This window comes from Gopherus flavomarginatus, chromosome 11 (genome assembly GCF_025201925.1).
Source record: "Gopherus flavomarginatus isolate rGopFla2 chromosome 11, rGopFla2.mat.asm, whole genome shotgun sequence".
Taxonomy (NCBI): domain Eukaryota; kingdom Metazoa; phylum Chordata; order Testudines; family Testudinidae; genus Gopherus; species Gopherus flavomarginatus.
This window is the reverse complement of record NC_066627.1, coordinates 22,687,226-22,708,088: the sequence shown is the minus strand read 5'-3', so window position 1 is coordinate 22,708,088 and position 20,863 is coordinate 22,687,226. Positions and strand designations below refer to the sequence as shown.

Below are 20,863 nucleotides of genomic sequence, written 5' to 3'. Positions count from 1 at the left end.
AATCGCTTGTGCAATATTGAGCAGGAAAACTATGCCAAAGAGGAAACGCTCCCTTCATAACTGGCCCGCCCAGACTCTGCAGATGTCCAACATTTATGCAATGACCTAGAACTCGTCACAGCCGGTCCCATAGCATCGTATAATTGTTTAATAGGCAGAGCTGCAAGTTCCACCTGTAGTAAAGGTTGTTCAACACTTTCACTGTTCTTAGGGCTCTGCTTCAGGCTGATTTAAAAACAAAAAAACCTTTCAGCTAAAATGGTTCAGCCATGTCCAAGAATGAGATTAGGGGGGGGAAAATTCTGTGCTAAAAATATTCTTGCAGTTGTTTAACTGAGACTCTCTAGGGCCTCCATAAGTTAGAGCCTGGCCTTGAAATCTGGTGTGTGTTAATGGTTAAGAATAGGAGGGCCCCTTTTATTGCTCTCCTGAGTATTTGCCCAAATTCGGTCAAATTATAAAACTATGAAAAAAAATCTCCGTTTGCACATGCTCAGTAGGGACTTGTTAAAGTTTAGCAGCTAAATTCTCTATGGATTCTGTCTACACTGAGCCTGTTCCACTCAAAGTGTCTAAGCGCTAACTTCATAGGCACCATCCCCAGCATGACTGAGCAGACACCATCCCAGGACTGCAGAGGTTGAGGTGGGCTTTCCCTGCAATTGTTCCCCTACAGCTGATAAGGCCACCATGGTGCTGAATGCTGGAACATAGAGCTGGGAGCCAGTGTCTCCTGCGCTCTCAATGCTCCCTCTGCCAGTGCCCAAGCAGCATGGTGGGCAGGAGGAACCAGCCACATTTGAATGGGGTGAGGGGAGGCCAGGAGCAGGACCCAGGGGTGTGGGAGGAGCAGAGTGGGAGGGAAAAGGGGAGTATATAGATGCTGAGGGTGGGGCAGGTGGGATAGGAGCAGAGTAGAGTGTAGGGAAAAGTCATGGGGCTAAGGGCTCCATAGGTGCAGAGAGAGCAGATGCCAGGGGATGGGAACAGGTGGCTGGGGGACAGGAGCAGAGGGGGAGTGGATAGGAGCAGAGGGGGAGTGGATAGGAGATGGGAGGGGCAGGAGCCAGGGGTGGTGGATGGGAGCACAAGGGGAGGAGGGAGGAGCAGAGACAAGCTAGGGAAACAGCAGTAGAGGGATCTAAAAACACTAGATCACAATCCCCTACAGATCCTAGAATAGAACCCAGGAGTCTCAGCCTTCCTTTATCTGTCAGCAAATAGCTGTGAAACTCACTTCTCCTCCTCCAGGCCACACAGAGGTGAATAGCCTACTGCTGCTGCTACCAGGTCCTCTGGTAATTCAAGTAGCAGAGGTCTGTGCTGTACTGCAAAAGACCTAAGCCCTGGGGCTGACCCAAGCTGGGGGTCAATATGAGAGAATTTCTGTTTTTCAGGGCAGTTTTTTCTTCAAAAAATTAGCAAATTATGTCTCCAAAACCATGTTAAAAGACTGTTAAAGTTGCCAAGTCAGGCATTCAAAAGCCAGGAAATGCCAGGATCAAGATTGCCCATGCAACCCTTATCTGGATCCCCCAGGTGGCTGCATCCTGCATTTGAGTTGTACTCAGTAGAATCTGAGCAGCAGCGGGCAGTTTGCCTAGTGGCAATACAAAGCCTGGTGAATGCTGGCAGCAAGCCCCTTATCAAAGCCTGGGGGCATGAGGGTGAGGGCAGGTGTCACATTCTCGGAGGGTGGCAGTCAGCTAGGCGTTGTGTGCAGGGTGCCGGCAAACATAACAAAATCACAGGAACAATGCTGAGATTCCCAGAGCGGGAATTATGCACCTGGCTTCCTAGGTGATGAATGAGGAGACGAAGGTGTCTCATAATACAATTCACAAAAGCCAGCAGAGGAGGTGAGAAGCCACCTAAGGTAGCCAATGAGAGAGGCCAATGAGAAGGGTGTGTGCTAAGCCCCCCCCGCCCCTCTGCTTGCAATTCTCAGCTGCAGACCCTCACTTCGCCGCAGGTGCCTGTGCTGTTAGCAAGAAGTCAGAGTGCAGGCTTCCAGCACATCTTTTAGCCTAGTGGTTAGGGCACTCAACTGGAGTGTGGGAGACTCCTGGCTGAGGGCAAGAAGAGCTATGGGATATTCTCATGTGGGGCTTCCTCAATCTCTCCTGTTGAAGCTGTTGCACTGAACAGAGTTCATGTGGAGCCCTCGGGATCTATGCACACAGTGACCCTGAGCATGGTTAGTGGGGCAAGCCCAGGAGTTGGGACATAGCAGCCAGGCCCAGACTGAGGGGCAGTTCTGGCAGCCTCTTTATTCTGTGCCAGGAACGAAAAGGGACCATACAAAGGGGGAGCACTGGCTCAACACACAGCCCTATATGCCCCTTACTCTAACAGCTCCCAGTGTAGGGCAGTGATAGAGGGTGGGGCTGGGCTGGGAGGTGGGCACTTGAGTTTCAGCTATTCTGGGCTGTGGAGCAGCCCTGGGGTTGCTCTCTATCACTCCAAAGACTGTGCTATGTCCCGGAGCTCCCCAGAGCTGGGGAAGCTAAAAGCCACCTTTCCCCCCCCCCGCCCCACCTAGGGTCTGACCCACACACTGGACCCTCGAGAGGCACAGGCTGGACACTGCCAAGTGGGCTTAAAATGCCCTCTTCTCCTGAAGGGCTCACCAGGCAGGGCATGGGTGGTGCCAGCCCATTCTCTGTGCACCAGTGCTCTCTGGATGGGATGGCCAGGAGTGCCATGGCTGGGCCCGAGGGGGAAGTGCTGCTTTTTGTGCTCGGGTCCCTTATCTCTTCCCCACATGGCGTGGGCATCTCCACCCAGACTGGCTGCCCGGAGGAAGCCCAGCCCCTGCAGTGTGTCGAGACTACTGAGCAGGAGGACCCAGGCCGGGCAGGCGTGGGGGTGACAGCATCACCCCAGGAGGAGCCCTACCAGTTGGTGCTGAATGGAGAGAGCAACGTCCTGCATGTAGAGCAGGTCCAGCAGGTGAGCTCAGCGCAGGCTGCGGGATCACCTCATTGCAGGGCTAGGTAACCTCACTGAGTCAGGCTGTGGCCAGGTGCTTGGCAGTTCTAGAGCCTCCTCTGGCCTGGAGCTGGCCCCTCCACCCTGTCCTCTGGACAGCTCCTCAGTGGGATTGAGCCATTCCAGTGGGCCCCCCAGGGCATGGAACTCATTCCCCTGGCCAGCCCGGCCCTCCTGGTTTGGAAACAGGCTGGGCAGTGCTGCCGTGAGCTCCGGCTGTTGTTTCCCTGGTTCATAGCCTTGGATCAGCTCACCTCACAGGACCCGCAGGGGCACTTTGTGCACCAGCACTGGGCCAGCTCAGACCTTGGGGATCCCAGTGCAACGCTTCTAATGCCACTGGCTCCAGAACTCTGCCCTGTGGGACTCAGGGGACCATTCACCCCAGAGACAGTGTGTCACTGGTGAGGGTGGGTGAGCAGGGACCAGCCCCATCTGGCTCAGGGCCCAGGGGTTTGCTGGCCTGGCAGCTGGAGAGAACATCCTGGTACTTGTGAAAGGAGGCAAAGATCTGATACGGACGCACTGAGAGACAAAAAATGTGGAGTCCACAGAACCACGTATCCAGTCACCCCGCAGAGCTCAGCACCATTGCCAGACAATAATAATAATGAGCAATAAACACATCTAATAAATCATTTGCTCAACCTGACCATTACCCCTCATTCCACCCTTCAGTGAATAGCCTTCCACCAGGGCAGGCCTGGACCACAGGGTGTGTTTACCGAGAGGGTGATGTCCCAGGCAAACCTCGTTCTGGGGGTTCCTCCTTCTGGGATTGGGTCAGTGGGATTGTTCCACCCACACACACTGCGAACGCTCTGGTAAACGTTACTCCAAACATCTCTGCCGCCCTGGAGCTGCATGGGTTCTTCACTCTGAAGCTAATGGGCCAGGGGCCTTTTGGGCTGGGCTGTCTCTGCAAATCATCCTCCTCTGGAGAAGCCCCAGCTGGGGCAGGTGAGGGGGAGATGGCCCCTGCAGATCCCTTTCACTGAGGCCCCTGGAAGTTGTCCCCTTGGGGGGAGGGTCTGGTCTTCCTGGAGTGTGTGTGGGAAAGGCCTGGCTGGGCCACCCCTAATCAGGGCCGGCTTCAGGCCTATTCCACCAATTCCCCTGAATCGGACCCCGCGCCTAAGAGGGCCCCACGCCCAGTGATAATCCCTTCCCTGGCTAGAGGCGCCTTTTTAATTTTTACTCATTTGGTGGCACTTCAAGTCTTCGGCGGCACTTCGGTGGCCGTTCTTTCGCTTGCTCTGGGTCTTAGGCGGCACTTCGGCAGCGGGTCCTTCAGTGCTTCCGAAGACCTGGAGCGAGTGAAGGGCCCGCCACCGAAGTGCCGCTGAAGACTCGGAGCACCGCCTGGTGAGTACAAGCCCCACGTGTTTTTTACACGTGTGTGAGTTTTTTGTTTGTTTTGTTTTTTAAGTCATTCCTGCTGGGGCCCTGTCAAAACTGTTCGAATTGGGCCCCGCACTTCCTAAAGCCGGCCCTGCCCCTAATGAGCCACAACAGGGGGGAGCCTGCTCCTCTGCCCCCATGCTGCTCTGCCTGCAGGGCCGTGCTACCACTGGTGGGGCCCTCCAGGATGGGAGGGGACCCAGCTGGGCTGGAAAGCTCTCAGAGGTACTAACAAGTCCTGGGGTGGGAGGGTGGAGGTGGTCTGTAGGAGATGATGCCATGAGCCAGCCTGTGCCCTGCTTCTCCCCTCCTACCGCTCCAGCCCTCGCAGAGGCCCTTCCATGTAGAACCCCCAGGGAACACAAGCAGGGGAGACATAGCCCTGGAGCTGACACCTGGGCATGATGAGGTCTGTGGGGAGGGCTCTGTGCCTGCAGCCATCCAGCCCAAAGCCAGACACCCAGGAGAGGACAGCGGGGAGCAGTTGGGTGAGGGAGGGTGTGGAAGTAACCGATGGGAAATGCTCCTGCCAGAGGTCGGGGAGCAGAGAGGGACCCTGGTGGGAACTGACTCCTGTGGCTCTGTTCCCAGCTGGTACCCCACCTCCCGCCAAGAGTGACCGGGTACCCTTGGAACCTGCTCTACTGCACCGCCAGGGATGGGTTTAGCCTGAAGAGCATGTACAGGAGTATGAACAAGCTGAGCTCTCCTGTGCTGCTGGTCATCCGAGATACCGACGGGCAGGTGAGGCCAGGGAAATGAAATCATACATTGCGCTGGGCTGGGGTTCCCCTGCGAGAGAAACATGCAGCTGCTAAAGGCCAGCACAAATCTGGACCCTGCACACTAGGGCCATCCCACAGGGTGTGGTCCAGGAGCCTGGCTCCCCTTCCTGGCTTTAACGGCCCTTCTGGGCCCAGGTATACCCCCTGGCCCCACACACTCTGTTCTGGCTCCCATGCCATCCAGGCCATGTCAGAAACACAAGGCAGGGAAGGTACAGCCTGATCCCTAGGTTGGGTGGAAAACCTGCAGCCTGGTTCTGCTCTGTGACCTGACAAGTTGGCTGGGTAGAGGGTTTGTGGCCTGGAGTTGGGGGTCTGTGTGGCTTATCCTGAACAAGCTGCACCAAAGGGGATGGTGCTGAGCTCTCAGTGCATTTGCTTTTGGACTCCCAGAGGAAGCAGGCAGAGACACTGCTTCGATATGTTTACCTGACCTCAGTGAGTGAGCTGGAGGCTGAGGAGAAGAAAGCCAGGGAGGCAGACTCCTGGGAGATTCTGCACAAAAACATTAAAAATTCTGCACACACTATTTTAAAATTCTGCATATTTTATTTGTCAAAATAACACAATAGAATCATGGCCGTTTCAATTAATTTGGTAATTTATTTAAATACCTGTCAGCAATACAGACAACAAAAAAGACTCCCCAGGAGTAGAGAGTTAAAGAAACCCCTATAACAGAGGTCTCCAAACTGTGGGGTGTGGGCTCCAGCGGCGCAGGGAGGGATCGCCACCCAGGCCTGGCTCCATGTCTGCTCTGGCCCTGCCCCCAGCTTTGTCCCCAGCTCCCGGCCCTGTGCCTGACCCCATCCCCAGCCAGCTTGGGGCCCATCTGCCAGTCCTCAGCCCCAGGTGGAGGCTGGTAGTGGGGGAGGAGCTTCACCCAGCCACAGGCATGGCTGCCAGTCCCCACTACGGCCCAGCTGTGGCTCTGCTCCCGCCTCCAGCCTCAGCCCCTGGCCCCAGACCCACCCTCAGCTGCTGCCCTGCCTCAGCCCCCTTACCGCTGTCTGCATACTCCTCTGGTGGCCACGCTCCTGGTCCTGGTTCTGGGGAGGGGCGGGGAGGGTGCGGACTGGGGGAATTACTTTTCATGAGAAATTGTGAAAAGAAAACGTCATTACATGCGAGGGCCCTTACCCCCTTGCAAGGGCATGGCTAAAGGTGAACAAAGAGATCAGGTGACCTCCTGGCCCGGGAAAGAGACAAAGGCATGAAGGAGGGGCTGGAGGGGGTTTCAGTTTGGAGCTGGCTGGGGACAGGAAGTGAGGGCAGACGGAGTTGTCTGGCTCGCTAGGCCCCAGCATGGACCTTGCTGAGGGGTCTGGTTCTCTGTACCTACAAGCTCTGTTTTAGACCGTGTTCTATCATCTAATAAACCTCTGTTTTATTGGCTGACTGCGAAGTGGGGGGTGCGTGCAGGACCCTCTGGCTTCCCCAGGACCCAGCCTGGGCAGATTCGCTGTGGGAAGCACACGGAGGGCATATGTTGAATGCTCCAAGGTCAGACCCAGGAAGGTGAAGCCATGTCAGCTTCTTGCCCTGAAGACAGTCTGCTCCAAGGGAGACGAGGCTCCCCACAGTCCTGACTGGCTTTGTGGGGAGCAGTTCCAAAGCATCACCTTGGGGACTCTGTGACAGTGTGTTGTGAAGATTTTTGACTTTGAATAAGGGGTTGCCAATCTGAAAAGCCTGAGAGACGCTGCTGTAGCCCACGGAGCCCCTCTGGATCTGAAACGGAAAGGAACGACTGTTAGTTACAGTTCCAGGCTGTCCCTTCTAAGCAGAGCAGTGGCAGGTCTGGAATGAGAAGGATTTGTTAAAGAATTCCAGTACCCAGACTGGAGATCCGAAATGCAGAGTGTGCTCAGTGCAGCCTGGCACACAATCCCCAACCTTACAGGGGTGCTTGTCATTGTTTTGAACTGGCTGTGTGTTCTGTGCTGGCCTTGAAGAGTAACCTGGCATCTGCAGAATCACATGGGATTTGAATATGTCAGCCTGCTGCTGAGTAAACACCAGCGGGAGTACAGATGCTGCTGACTGTGGCAGGTAGAACTGTCCTGTTCAAACACACTGGGCCATCTGGAGAGCTTTTTGGTGTGTCTGCCACAACGAAGCACTGGCAACCCATCTGTACAACCCAGTACTGCACAAGAAGGATCCATGGGCCATGGCAAAGGCTGCAATGAAAGGCATGGTGCTGAGTCAGTGAGGGAGAGAGTTGTTACGAAACTCTCCATAAACAGGTAAAAGCTGAGAGCACTCCCTCAGGAGCAGAGATGAAAGCAGGAGGGGCTGGTTGGCAGGGCAACCCGGGTGGCACTCTCCTTGGTTTAGGGGGAGAAACCAAGCCACGCCAATACATTGGTAGGAACAGAGGGGCCTTTCAGTAGTGGGGTGGGGGTGCTGGGCTAGGGCCTGCAGAGCAGGGGGCTGGGATGCTGGAAGCAGGCCAGGGGCAGGCAGGACGCTGCTGAGGAGAAGGGTGGTGTAGCTGAGCTCTGCCAGGGTTTGTTGTGGCCTTTGCTCTCTGTAAGCTCTGGCCTTGGCCCGAGGTGCGAGTGAAACCTCCTGAACTTCTGGGCCACTAACTTCATGCTCAATCCCCAGGCTCTCCCCACTCTATATGGTCCGTGGCAGCCCCAGGGCTCCAGCCTGCCAGACCAAGGGGCTTGTGGGATGCATTCAGAGTCCTGGGGAGTGCCGGCCACCTGTGGGGAGCACATGGGCTGTTTGCAATCGGGCATTCCCAGCAGGGCTCTCCTGCTAGCCACTAGTGAGCACCCAGCAGCCCCCGTCCTCTGGTCCATCTCGGACGGCACCACCTCATCTGGATTTTTATTAGAAGAAAAAGGACAAAGAAGCCGACCAGCGAATGAGCAGCAATGTCCTGCTCCAGACCTAGGCTAGCTGCCAGGTTGCACAGCAATGGGCACCAGTCCCACTCAGAGAGATGCTGCAGCACGATCCTGCAGCCAGCTCTGGGCACCGGGGAGCTAGTGCCAGACCGGGAAGAGGCAGGAGACAAGCAGTTCCCATAGTCACAGGGATCGCAGAGTGGGCCTCTTAGCTACCAACGATAGCATCCTGGTGCCTGTGCACCTCCTGCTGCCCCCCCGCCCCATCCCCAGAGCCATCCAGCACCCCATGTTCCACCTGCTAGTTCCCCCAGCATCCCTTCCCACATCCACTGTGACCTTAGAGTGCTTCTCTGCTGGTTTGGTCCAGCTCCACCCTTCTTGGTCTCCCCTCACTACCTGACCCCTCCTACGCTCCTCCCAGGCCCCCTAGGCAACAGGATGTTATCGCTGGTAGCTAAGAGGCCTACCTCTCCTTCTGGTCTTCCCCTAGGCTAGTCCCACACCTTGCTGCAGGAGCCCTGCCCTGCCCTGCCCCCAGGCATGTCCCCTGCCCCTGGATGCTCATTTCCCCCGGTCTGCCCAGTGCACAGTGAACTTAGCCAATCAGTGAAGGGGAAACATGCCCCCGGCTGGCTCAGGGCTCAGCCAGGCCTTCCAGCACCTCCTTGACTGGGCCAGACTAAAGAGAACCCCCAGATGTCAGCCTTTCCCGCCCCTCCACTTCCTGTCCCAGCTGAACCAGGGAGGGCAGAGGTGACCGAAGAGTTAAACAAGAGGAGGAATTAACCCAGCATCCCCGGCACACACAGGTGAAGTTCTGGGGTCACCACACCCGGCACTCATCTAGCCCTGGATTGCCAAACCTGGCAGAAATCTTCCCTACACCTCGGCAACTGCAAGCAGGGAGTGAGGGGGCCATGCAGTCTGGCCATGCAGAACTGGAGCACATGCTGGTTAACATACCAACCCTTCACCATGCTGTGCCATGGGCAGCTCTATACTCTGAACACCTGGCTCAGCGCCAACCCAGCAAGAAAAGAGAGTTAACCCCCAAGAGCTCATCCCTTGTGCATCCCCACTCACCGTATCACACCCACAGCTACAGCACACATGCACCTGCAGCTGTCCCCCCCCTCCCTCCGCAGCCTACCCCTTCTCCAGACTTCCCCCCGTGCCGGTAGTGGTGGGGTAGCACACCGCTGTGCTGGAGGTATGGGGGGTAGGAGGCCAGCAGGCCTCGGGGCAGTGCTGAGGCTGCAGGCCTGTGGGGTACAGGAGTGGGGAAGTGCTAAGGTAACGTCTGCTCTCAGTAGTTCACCTACAGCTAGTAATTCCTGCAGTGCAACTGGGCCAGGCTGCTCTGTTGGAGGGGGGATCAGATAATCCACTCGCAATTCCCGCGGCTTTTACATCCTGTGTCTGGCCCCCCAAAACGCTCCTTGGAAGGGGCTGGGTCTGTTCTGGACCCATCCCCAGGTCACCTGCCCACGGCGGGCATTGGGGTGTGATTGTGTCTCGCTGCAGTGCTGTCTCTGGTAACCCTACACCTGCTGTGCACAGCCGACGGAGTCAGGGCCTGTGCTGCTGGTGATCAAGGTCCCATGTGTCAGCCCTGCCAACAGCAATGGTCTGTGGGTGGAGCATGCATGTACATGTAGCCACAGCCCCACTTGACCCTAGCTGAGTAGCACACAGACACCTGTCCTCAGGGAGCACCTGCCAGTGTCAGGGATTAGCCCAGCACTGGCTGGAGGGAGAATCCAAGGGGCGAGGCATCTTTCAGACTTGATGGTGATGACTTTGTCCTGTCTGATCAGCCCCTTTCCATCTTGGCTGGAGCCCCGGTTACAAGCTGCAGAACCTCCTCATTGAGTGATACAACCTGGAGCCACTGGTTTGCCCCATAGGGCCTCCAGCATGGGATGTGGCGCCTGTGGAAGGGGCAGCAGCGCCATGGATTGGCCTGGGTAGTGACTGTGGGGTAACTGTTCATAATTGTGCCTAAAAGCCTGGGTGCAGATTCCAGCAGCCTCAGGGTCCTAGATACCTTGCATTTGGGAGGGGAGCTGGGGCACACACAGCCTGCCCTGAGAGCTTCAGTGGCTGGGAGAGGTAAAGACAGTGAACAGGCCTGCCCTGGTCACTTGCTGCTGGTGGTAGCTGCAGAATTGACAGCCCCAGCGGTCACAGATCATGAGTGAGGCCTCCAGAAATCACTCATGCGATTGGTTTACAAATCAGGAGATTATTTTTAAATAATAAATTTTGGGTTCTTTGCCTTCTGGCTTTGTTTTGTATCTAATGCAAGCTTAGATTCTCCTGGAATCCTAGGACTCCAGGAGCTGGGACTGAGGAAACCCCAATTACAGCAAAACTTGTGCTAAAACCACAAGATCTGGCAGTGCTGTGACCTTCTCTCCTCCGCTTCCATTCCAGGCATTTGGGGCCTTCTCCTCCACTGCCATCCGACTCAGCAGCTGCTTTTATGGCACAGGGGAGACTTTTCTCTTCTCCTTCTCCCCGGAGCTAAAGGTAACAGTAACGCTCACATTCTCGGTGCAGGGACTTTGGAATCAGCCTGTGACTCTCTCTCCCAGGAGCGGAGACAGGGGCTTCTGCTGGCCAAGGCCCAAATGCAGCACAGGCCCAGGGGCATGTAGGGGTGCAATCATTTGGGGGGTGGGGGTGGGAGGACAAGTCCACAGCATTTCTGCTTCCCCTTCCCTGCCAGCAGTGTTCTTCTGGCTCTGCCCCGCCCAAGCAGGCGCTCTGGGTCACTCAGCTGCTCTGTGTGCATGGGTGGGGAGGGATTTGGACTTCCCCCTCCACTTCCACCCTAAAGGCTCCATAGTGCTGGTCAGCCATGCTGGGAGCTGAGCCAGCGCTGGGGAGAGCATTCTGCATTCCTGGGAGCCCTGGGCCTGTGCTGGGCCCCGTGCCTCCTGAAGCGCCACCTGGCATCCAACTGAGTTCTTAGTACGTCTCTTGCTCAGTGCTGAGCAGGACGGGAGCATGGGGGCATCAAGAGGCTGCTGCTGTGAGGAAGGGAGCACATCAGTAACTCCCCTATAGCATGATGGGCATTGCCCATCGTTAGCTGCATGTCTCCTCTGACATCCATGCTCCACCCACCCCCTTCACACCCTGCACTCTCGCCTCATGCAAGGGCTTTGGCCGAGCCTCCTACAAGGCACACAGCTGCTTTGTGCAACCTGCTGCACACCACACAAACCTGCAGGCCCTAGACCGGCCTGCTATGCCTGTCAGTGCCCACCACTGCAACCAAGCAGGCTGCTCAACCAGGGTGCTCCTGGGAGCCTAGGTGAGAGGAGGCCTGGCAGGCCCAAAGTCCATGGCATGTGGCTGATCAAAGCAGCGTGAGTCACACCTTGCACAGCATCTTGGAGGCAGCTTACTTCCCATCCTGCAGGCACCACCTGAGCTCAGCAGGGCACAGCCATTCCTTCCTCACCGCCTCTAGACACGGCTGAGTAACCCTGTTCCCAAGCCAGTCCCAGCCTCAGGGCTCCTTCACCTAGTAAGAGCATGTAAATTAGTAGGAATAATTACCAGGAAGTAATTGCTCTCCTTAGTCATTAAATAGTGAATTAATTGTAAACGACAGAATTAAGTAACTGAATAATTCAGCATCTGATTATGGAAAAATCACTTGACTTTTCTGCCAGTGATTAACCCACTGAGGTTAGTGGGTGTTGAGGGTGTTGCTTGCGAGGCACAACTCCTCTGGAAGCTGAGGGCTGGTCTACACTATGGGGGGAAATCGATCTTAGATACGCAACTTCAGCTACGTGAATAACATAGCTGAAGTCGAATATCTAAGATCGGATTACTCACCCGTCCTCACCGCGTGAGATCGATGTCCGTGGCTCCCCCTGTCGATTCCGCAACTCCATTGGGGTTGGTGGAGTTCCGGAATCGATATAAGTGCACTCGGAGATCGATATAGCGCGTCTAGATGAGACGCGATATATCGATCCCCGAGCAATCGATTTTAACCCGCCGATACGGCGGGTAGTCTAGATGTAGCCTGAGTCTCCGAAGAACTGGGCGGAAACCTCCTCCTTGGGCCCCTACAAAGCCCTAGGGCTTGTGGCCTGGCTGGCTTCAGAGGTGTTTCTGCCTGACTTCTCGGAGGGCAGGGCCAGGACCTAGGAAATCCCAATAGTCCATAATGCTTTTCTTGGGGCCTGACAAATCCACCCGGGTAGCTGTCACCCAGACAGGCATGCGCCGCCTCCCCCACAACACTCGCTGCCTGGGCCCTAGGAGATACTGCAGCAGAGCCCCAGCCTGGGACACCAGTTTGGTGACTGATCAGATCAGAAGCATTAAAACCCCTCTATGCAGCCAGCTCCAGCCCTGGTGTAAGCTGCACCCACCAACATCAGAGCTGACGTTTGCTCCTTGCTTGCCCGTAACCTGGGGTTTGGTGAATATTTTGCCTTTCCAGTCATGGGATGGCTGGGCACAGCAATAGCCAACACGTGCTGAGGGGCAGAGGCGATGAGAATACTTCTTATGTACATACTAAGAACTGGGAAAGCCACTCCCACAAATGAAACACCTTTGGTGCTTTAGAGCGAAGGTTGCCCAAGTGCATATCCTACTGCAGTACTGGCTAAAATACTAGGAACCCCTCAAGTACGTGCCTCCTCACCCTTTCCCACTGTACATGCACCCTTCCCTGTACCTAGCACCTCACCATCCAGCATACACACACTTAGCCTGTGCCATACTGAGCATGCTGCTGGCATTGCCTGGCATGGGTGGTAGCTCTGGGGCAGGCAGACAGTAGCTTGGGCTGGATTATTGTTGTCATACTGTGTTGGACCCTGGTTTTGTGGCGGAAGATTAGGCGCAGGTTAAGTACCGACATGTGAAACCACTAGAAAGATTTTAGGAACGGTTTGGTGCATGAAGGTGATAGTTAGAGCTGCTTAGAAAATAGCCTTCCCCCCGCCCCCCACACTGAAAATTTCAACTTTCTGGTGAAAAACGTTGGCTGAAAACTGAAAATTTCTAGTCTGCCTGGAGCTGCAGTGCCTCATGGGTTTTGCTGTTCAGTTGCCTGATGCTCCCATTTTAGTCTATGGGCAGGGTTTTCTGGCTGGCCTACAGCTCCCATGATGCACTACTTTCTCCCACTTGATGATGGGAGGAGGTGCATAGAAGTCCCTGGCAGTGATGCATCATGGGTGATGTAGTCTAGCCAGAGGGTGCTATCCATGGAAGAGGGTGGGAGCATAAGGCACCCAAACTATTACTCCCATGAGACACGGTGGTGGTATTTTGAACCAGAATATTTTGGATTTTTGCCTCTTTTTGCTAACAAAATATTGAGATTTTCCAGAGGCAGACACTTCATTTGCTTGAAAATCCAATTGTCTATCAAAAACAGTTTTGATGGGACATTTTTGAGCAGCCCTAGTACAAATATCTGTGACATAGGTTTTGTGTTGTGTTAGGCAATCGCGTTCCAGGGGGCTGCCATGTTGGATTGCTGGGCTTGGCCTCCAGGCTGCATATTTGTTAGTGTGGGGCATAGGTGCTGTATGCTACTGGGGCTGGAGAAATGGGTGAAGGAGGAGCAGCGTGTCCCAGGCAGGAGCAGAAAGAACGTACCTGGGTATTTCCTAGTGTTTTAGTGAGTGTGTTGCAGGGATCTGTACTGGAGCAACCCTCATTCTCAGCAAACTAAGTGTTTTGTTTGGGGGAATGTGCCCAAATACCTGGCTAAGTCAGATGTTGCTGGGGCAGGGGGAAACAGCAACTGGGAAGTCCTTGGTTTGCATAATGACCTAACAAGGCAGCCTAGGCAAAACGCAGTAGGATGGTGAGGAGTTGGTCCAGAATTCAGGTATCTCCTGCTCCCCAACCTGCTCAGGCCCTTGGCCCTCAGCCTGTTTCACGGACACTTGCTGGGTTCATGGGGGTAATAACACATGGAAACAACCAAGCCCAGTTGCTGCCTCCCCCCAGAAGCAGCTGGGAACAGGGCTGTCAAATCGAGTCTCATCTCAGCTGCGGCACAGACTGTTCTGTTGGTGAGCTTCCAATTGCGTTACGGCAGCATTATGCCATTAGAGCCAGTGTGAAGGTGCCATAAGCCACAGCAAGGCCCCCGTGGGGAACACTCCAGCACGCAGCTTTGGCACGGGGGTGAATTCCCCTTGGAGTCCAGCCTTGCCTGCATGTGGGGGCCAGATCTTCCTCTGACTTCAAAATCAGCTCCTTTTGCTAAGGCCACACACTGGGAAACCCAAACACAGAAGCAAAGAGAGTTTTTGTTTGTGATCCTGTACGGCAGCTGCAGCTGTGTTGGGTTAGGGGTGGGCCTGCTGTAGTGTGGGCTGAGTGCTGAGTGGTATGGCCAATGCAGGCCAAGTTTCAGGAGAAGACTCTCCTTGCACTAGAGCCTCTTCCTCCTCCCAGTTTGCTCTGGCTTTCTCCTTTTCTGGGGCTGGGGAACTCCATGCACATCACCTCCCAGAAGCCAGTTTGACCAGCAGCACTGAATTATCAGCCCCCAACACAGCTAATTCAAACCCTGCACCTTATCAGCCTCATGTCCTGCCCCCATTCCCTCCCTATGGAGTTCAGATCCACCCTAACATTTAGGGGAATTGTCCACACTAGGAAGAGCCCTGGGCAGTTACTCATTTAACCCCTTATAGGCCTGGCGCACCCTCTGCTAAGCAAGGCACAGGAAATGCTGGCTTCTGGCACGAAGTGCCACCAGGACTGGAACACGAAGTGGTTGTGTGAGAACCTGCTCTCTGGCCAGCACTGCTGACACCTGTGACTGGCCAAAGGCACAGTCCAATGGGGCTCGCCCCCTTCCTCACCAGCAGTAGCATTCATCATCCTGACACATTGCCAGCCCCAGGGACCCAAAGGCATGAGTCAGAACCCCATGAATCATGAGAGGCTGAAAAATAACAAATGTCAGTTCTTATTCTTTTCCCTCTGGTTTCTGAGCCTGGGGGTGCATTCGGATCACAGTCACCAGCTTTCCCCTGCTACCACAAGGGCCATAAGCTGACATATTTTTAAGAAGAGTCGAGAGGCTGATGTGCTGCTGAAGTGACTCCAGGAGCTGGGTTGTGAAGAAATCAAACATCACAAGAGTCACTTTAAAATTTTGCGCACTGGCAGCACGGCTAATGCTGACTCACGGGCAGTGGGACTCATAGAGAACAAAGAATATCGGCTGGCACAGCTCCCCCAAAGCACTGCCTGTATTTGCTGCTGTGGGTAGTGGCTTTGCACAGCCCCAGCGGTGACTGCAATGCCCCAGAGAGCACCCCTGCAGGCAGAATAAAGTAGCTTGAACAAGGGGGAGGAACTCTCACCACTCCAGCCAAGGAGGAGGGGCGCTGTGGGGTGCTGCTTGCCCCAGCCACACAGAGCGGAGGGGGAGCCACGCTCCACTTACTATAGCCCGTGCCTACATTTTGCTATCCAGGACGCTGGAAGAGCTAGAAAAGATTCCACCCCAAGTGTGACATACTGCCCTGGGGTGCAACCTGGAACTGGGGTACCGCTGAGCCTTCTGTCTCACCAGCCTGGGCACCCTCTCTCACTGTGATGCTGTGAGAAGCTGCACACCCGTCCTGGACCTGCCCTTACACAAACATTCACAATCAGGGACACACCCAGCTGAGTTACATGAATGCTTTCACCAACCACCCATGAACCAACAATAAAGAGGCTTCAGCCAGTTCTTCCCAGCTCCTCAGCCAAGGATCCCAGAGCTGTACCATCTTGCCCTGGTCAGAAGCCTGACCAGTTTATGTTATTAGCCAGTCCGCCCCTCACTCAATGTGGAGAGGACAATGCACCAGTCTCTGTTCCTGAGCAGATTTCCCTTTGCACTTCAAAGAGCACACAGTTTTTAGGTGGAAATATAAAAAAAGATATAACTACAGAAAGATAGATTTTAAGTGAGTATAATTAATGTCTACAGATCAATGTAGATTAGCTAAGAAATAAAACAAAATTGCACTCTAAGTTCTATAAACTAGATGGGATTTGAATCAAGCAGTGGTTCATCCTGATGGTACATACAGGTCACCAATCTTCCATACACTGGCTGGGATTCCTCCTTTCCCATCTAGGACCATCTCCCCAGTCCAGTCTCTGTCCCTGAGGTGTTTCCTGCTGTTGAGTTGGGGGGGGCGGGGAAGGGAGGCTAAGTGATGATGCCACTTCCCCCTTTTATAGCTTCTCCCATGTGGAGGGAACTTCATTTTCCCAAAGCCCCCAGCCGTTAGTGGAAAAGTACAGGCACAAGATGGAGTCCAGTGGCACACGTCCTTGCATGCTTTGCTGAGTCAGCAGCAGCCACTTCCCTTATTCTGGCTAGAACGTTCACAGGACAGGCCATCGGGTGAGGACAAGCTTCTTCCATGGCCCATTGTGTTCATTGATGCGCCATCAACTTGAATAGTTCAGTCACACTCTGCTGGCTAGACTGGCTGTAAACTACCTTGTGGGCGTTACCCAGGAGCAAACACATTTGAAATACAGATACATGGTCAATATTCATAATTTCAGATACAAAAATGAAATGCATGCAAATGGGATAATCATACTCAGCAAACCATAACTTTTCCATAGACCTCTCACATGATATATTTTGTACAAGATACATCATAATTAACTCACCATGGTAAATGGGGGGGTGGGGGTGCCAGGATGTTGCTTTGTGGTACAGAGCATCACACCAGGTTTTACAGTGAGCTGGTCAGAGTTGGGGAGTTAGTGACGATCTAGGCTGAGGCTGGGTCAGGACTTTGCACCGAGTAGCTCCTACTGAGCAGGGTTGCACCAGTGACCCTAGCAGTCATGGCAAGTCACTGCTGACCAACTCCCTCCACACTGCAACAAGGCTCCCTGTTCCTGTGCCAGGTACTGCCCAAGGGGTGGAATTAGCTGTCCCTACACCCCTGCTCTGATTGCTAATGGCTGCTTCTCCTTGCAGGTGTTTAAGTGGACAGGCACCAACACTTTCTTCATGAAAGGAGATGCAGATTTGCTAGTGATTGGCGGAGGCAGGTATGTAGCTGACTGGGCGGAGCTGCCTTTCGCTGGCTAGAGTTCTGGGGCCTGTTCTGCCTCGCTGCTCCTAGAGACCCTTCTGCCCTCACAGCGTCGGGGAAGGCAGGGGCTGCAGTACTTCAAGCCAAGCACCAGCACAGCCCATTCTGAGGCAGCAGCTAGAGCAGGTGAGCGGAGTCCTGCATCCAGTCACAGGGAGCCTATGTGGATGTATCTGCTCACACACACTGCCCTCCTGGAGGCTGGAGCCAGACCTGGCTGCTGTTCTGAGATTTGCTGTGCTGGGGAGCCTTGAGAAGTGTAAATGACTTTGCTCATCTAGCGCTCCTTTAGCCCAGCCCAGTATAAGGAAGGAGGCTCCAAGGGAGTCAAGTGCATGATTCCTACCAATGAATGGATCTGGCTGATTTCCCTTCTGCAATGCCCGTGCTCAGATGTGAGTGAAGGGTTGCAGAAGTGTTTGCACTGGTTGCTCTGTTCTCAGGGTACGTCTACGCTTGGAGCAGGAGGTGTAATTTCCAGCTTGAGGAGACATCCCTGGGTTAGCTGTGATGGAGCTGATGCACTAACACTAGAAGTGTAGGGGAGACAAGGCCATTCCAGCAGGAGCAGACACACTCAGTACTAACAGGAAGAGGGTCTTGAGGAGTCTGGCCAGCCCCTCCCACCCCCAGTTACGGTGACCGGATGTCCAGATTTTATAGGGACAGTCCTGATTTTTGGGTCTTTTTCTTAATTAGGCTCCTATTACCCCCACCCCCCCACCCCGTCCCTATTTTTCACATTTGCTGTCTGGTCACCCTACACCCAGTCCAAGATGAGGAGACAGGTAGCACAGACCATGAAGCTGTGCATCCTCTGACAGACTGACTGCAAACCCCTCTGCCAGCACTGAACCCCTGTGTGGGGCACACATGCCCAGCCTGGTCATAGCTACAGCACTTTGGGAAGCGTTGGGCCCTTCCCTTCTGCCACAACCCAGCACATTGTGAGTGACGTGTCCCCTTCCTGCCACCGTCATCCAGCCAGTAACAACACAGCGATGTACCTGACAGAACCAGTTTGCACCAGGGCTCCCCTAGAATTGACCTTGACCACCTAAATCAAGGCAAAACCTGCATGTGCACCAGGAAGAGGACTGGGGGTAGCCAGCATGTTAGCTCATGCTGACACCCCACCCCACCCCACCCACCTTCCCTAGCCTAGTAAAACCCACAGAAGTGAACTCAAAGCAAAACTGCTCAGCAGCCCCATGCCCTGCTGACTCCAGTGTTCCCTGGGTGCATGGCACTGCCCCTCCTGCTCTGTGCCCTTAGCCCTGGTGTTCATCTTTCCTGGTCATGCCTAAGGAGCATAGCGATGGCTGCATGAAGCCTTAGCTAGCGCGTGGCTCTGGCTCCAGCTCCCAGCAGGTTACGCAGCCTCGCTGTGCTCTTCACCCAGCTGTGAAACAAGCCCATTAAAGTGCCACTCTGCCCTGAGAAGTGGCTGTAACAAGGGGTGTTTGTGAGGCTCTGAATGATTCTGCATGTGAAGGAAGAAGCTGTTTCTTCCACCAGCTCTGCATCCTGCCCCAGGGTCTGAGCCAGGCAGGGCTCTTCCCCCTTCTGCAGCCTCATGAGTGAGGAGCACAGGGCCCCTGTGCAGCCCACTAGCCTCCTGCAGCTCCCTCAGTGCATCTCCTTACCCTGCATGGGGCTGCACAATCAGGAGCAGCTGGGCTGGGTGCTCAGAGAGGCATCTCTAATTCTCATCAAGAGCCTAGTGCAAAGCATGGTAGGGAGCCCAATCCTAGGAGGTGCTCAGCATCACTGAGAGCAGGGGTGCCTTCTGCTTGGCAGGATCGGGCCCACTAGCTGTCCTTCCAGATGGGGACAGACACAGGGAACCCTTGTTAGCTAACGGTCAGAGAGGCCTCTGCCCTGCCTGTCTTGGCCCCAGACTGGAGCCCGTCTGATACTCAGCTTGGTCTTCCCTTTATTTTTAGTGGCAAATTCGGCCTGTGGCTGGATGGGGACCTGTACCATGGGGGAAGCCACCGATGCGAGACATTTGACAACGAAATCCTGTCGCCCCAGGAGCAATTCTTTATTCGGGACCTGGAGATTTGGGCCTTGACCTGAGCCCACACCGGGGGCCGTGGGAACCGACTGCTTTCGCATGGACCCTGGGTGGGCCTGGCAGCTGTTCCCAGCAGTGTCTGGAACCCTTCCAGAGGGTGGTGCACAGTCCGTCTTCCCCTTCCGCACAAGGCTTTGCCAGGCAGTGCTCCCTTCTCCTCCCCAGCCAGCACTCACGCTCCAGAGAGGGCAGCGGGGCGTTCCTACCCATTTTCCTGCCAGGGTGCTCACCCTGCGGGGCATCAGAGCAGCCCCAGTGGGTGGCTCCACAAGCACTGGATTTCAATGCAAACGGAATCTCACAGGCAACTGGGCGATTTAAAAATAAAATTCCCATGTGAAGCGACTGAGTGTTAGCAGCAGGGGAGCTGCCTGCTGGGACATGCCCTGCCAGTCAGTGCTGTGAACTTGGGAAGTGAGCTCAGCCGTTGTTCACAGTGAGTGAGGGCAACCTCCCCTCCCCCCTGGCAGAGACAGCAGGGGCAGCATGAGGGTATTGACATGGGCTTGCTGGGCACTGCCAGCTTTTAGAGTTCCATGAGATGTGAGGGCCAGGGCCCCTCCCCCATCCCTGCTCTCAGAGAAGCTTATTGAAGTTAGGCCAAGACCAGTATCAGTGGTGCCTGAAAAGCTACACGAAAGGGGCACAAGGACCACCCGTTTTTCTGTTGCTTGTAACGAGATGGGCCTGAATCAAAGCCCTGATCCCAGCACCCCAAGTTGCAGGACAGCTCAGGTCCAAACTCTGCCACTGTCTCCTGTCCCTGTAACGGGCCAAAACAAATCCCACAGCAAAATCCCTCCGGACTCCTCCTCCCATGAAGTCATGGGGGAGTGCAGGGCCTGAGCAGAGCACAGCAGCTGGCACCAATGCCCAGAGACTACCACTGTGGACCCAGAGAGCCTGCAGCACTGATGAGCTGTTGGCTTGACATGGCATCAGACTTCTCACCACAGCCAGATACTAGGAGCTAGCTGGAAACAGCAGCACTGCTTCCAGGCAGCTGTGAACTCTGTTCAGACTCCGCAGGCTTAAAGCACATGGGATTCAGCATTTGGATCCCCACACAGCAAGCTGAACCCCAAGAGGTGAGGAGTTGGTGGCTGTCAAGGATGTAGTCTATCAAGGACTGTGTGGCTCCACATATTCAGACACCAGCGTTGCTTACAAAATGAAGAAATAGGTAGAAGAATCCAAATCAAACGCTCTGGGATCAGAGCAAGGGAATCACAGAGAGGTTCACTGGGCAATGAAATGCAACACCTGGGGCAGGGATGGGCAATCTATGGCACGAGCTGATTTTCAGTGGCACGCACATTGCCCAGGTCCTGGCCACTGGTCTGGGGGGCTCTGCATTTTAATTTAATTTTAAATGAAGCTTCTTAAACATTTTAAAAACCTTATTTACTTTACATACAACAATAGTTTAGTTATATATTATAGACTTATAGAAAGAGACCTTCTAAAGACATTAAAATGTATTACTGGCATGTGAAACCTTAAATTAGAGAGACTAAATGAAGACTCGGCACAGCACTTCTGAAAGGTGCCGACCCCTGACCTAGGGAATGTGATGAGGCCCCATTACTAGATACATTCAACACTCTCAAAAGGAGCTTT

The 20,863-nt window shown here is 54.5% G+C and overlaps 1 protein-coding gene across 1 annotated transcript; it reads left to right on the top strand.

Annotated features, from left to right (window-relative positions):
* The first annotated feature begins 2,703 nt into the window (after positions 1-2,703).
* Positions 2,704-20,102, top strand: TLDC2 (TBC/LysM-associated domain containing 2). The gene is made up of 5 exons (XM_050917657.1): positions 2,704-2,952; positions 4,984-5,136; positions 10,478-10,573; positions 17,046-17,119; positions 19,110-20,102. Exons 1-5 carry the CDS (start codon positions 2,704-2,706, stop codon positions 19,243-19,245), a joined length of 708 nt encoding a protein of 235 aa, XP_050773614.1. The 3' UTR covers positions 19,246-20,102.
* Positions 20,103-20,863: the final 761 nt, after the last annotated feature.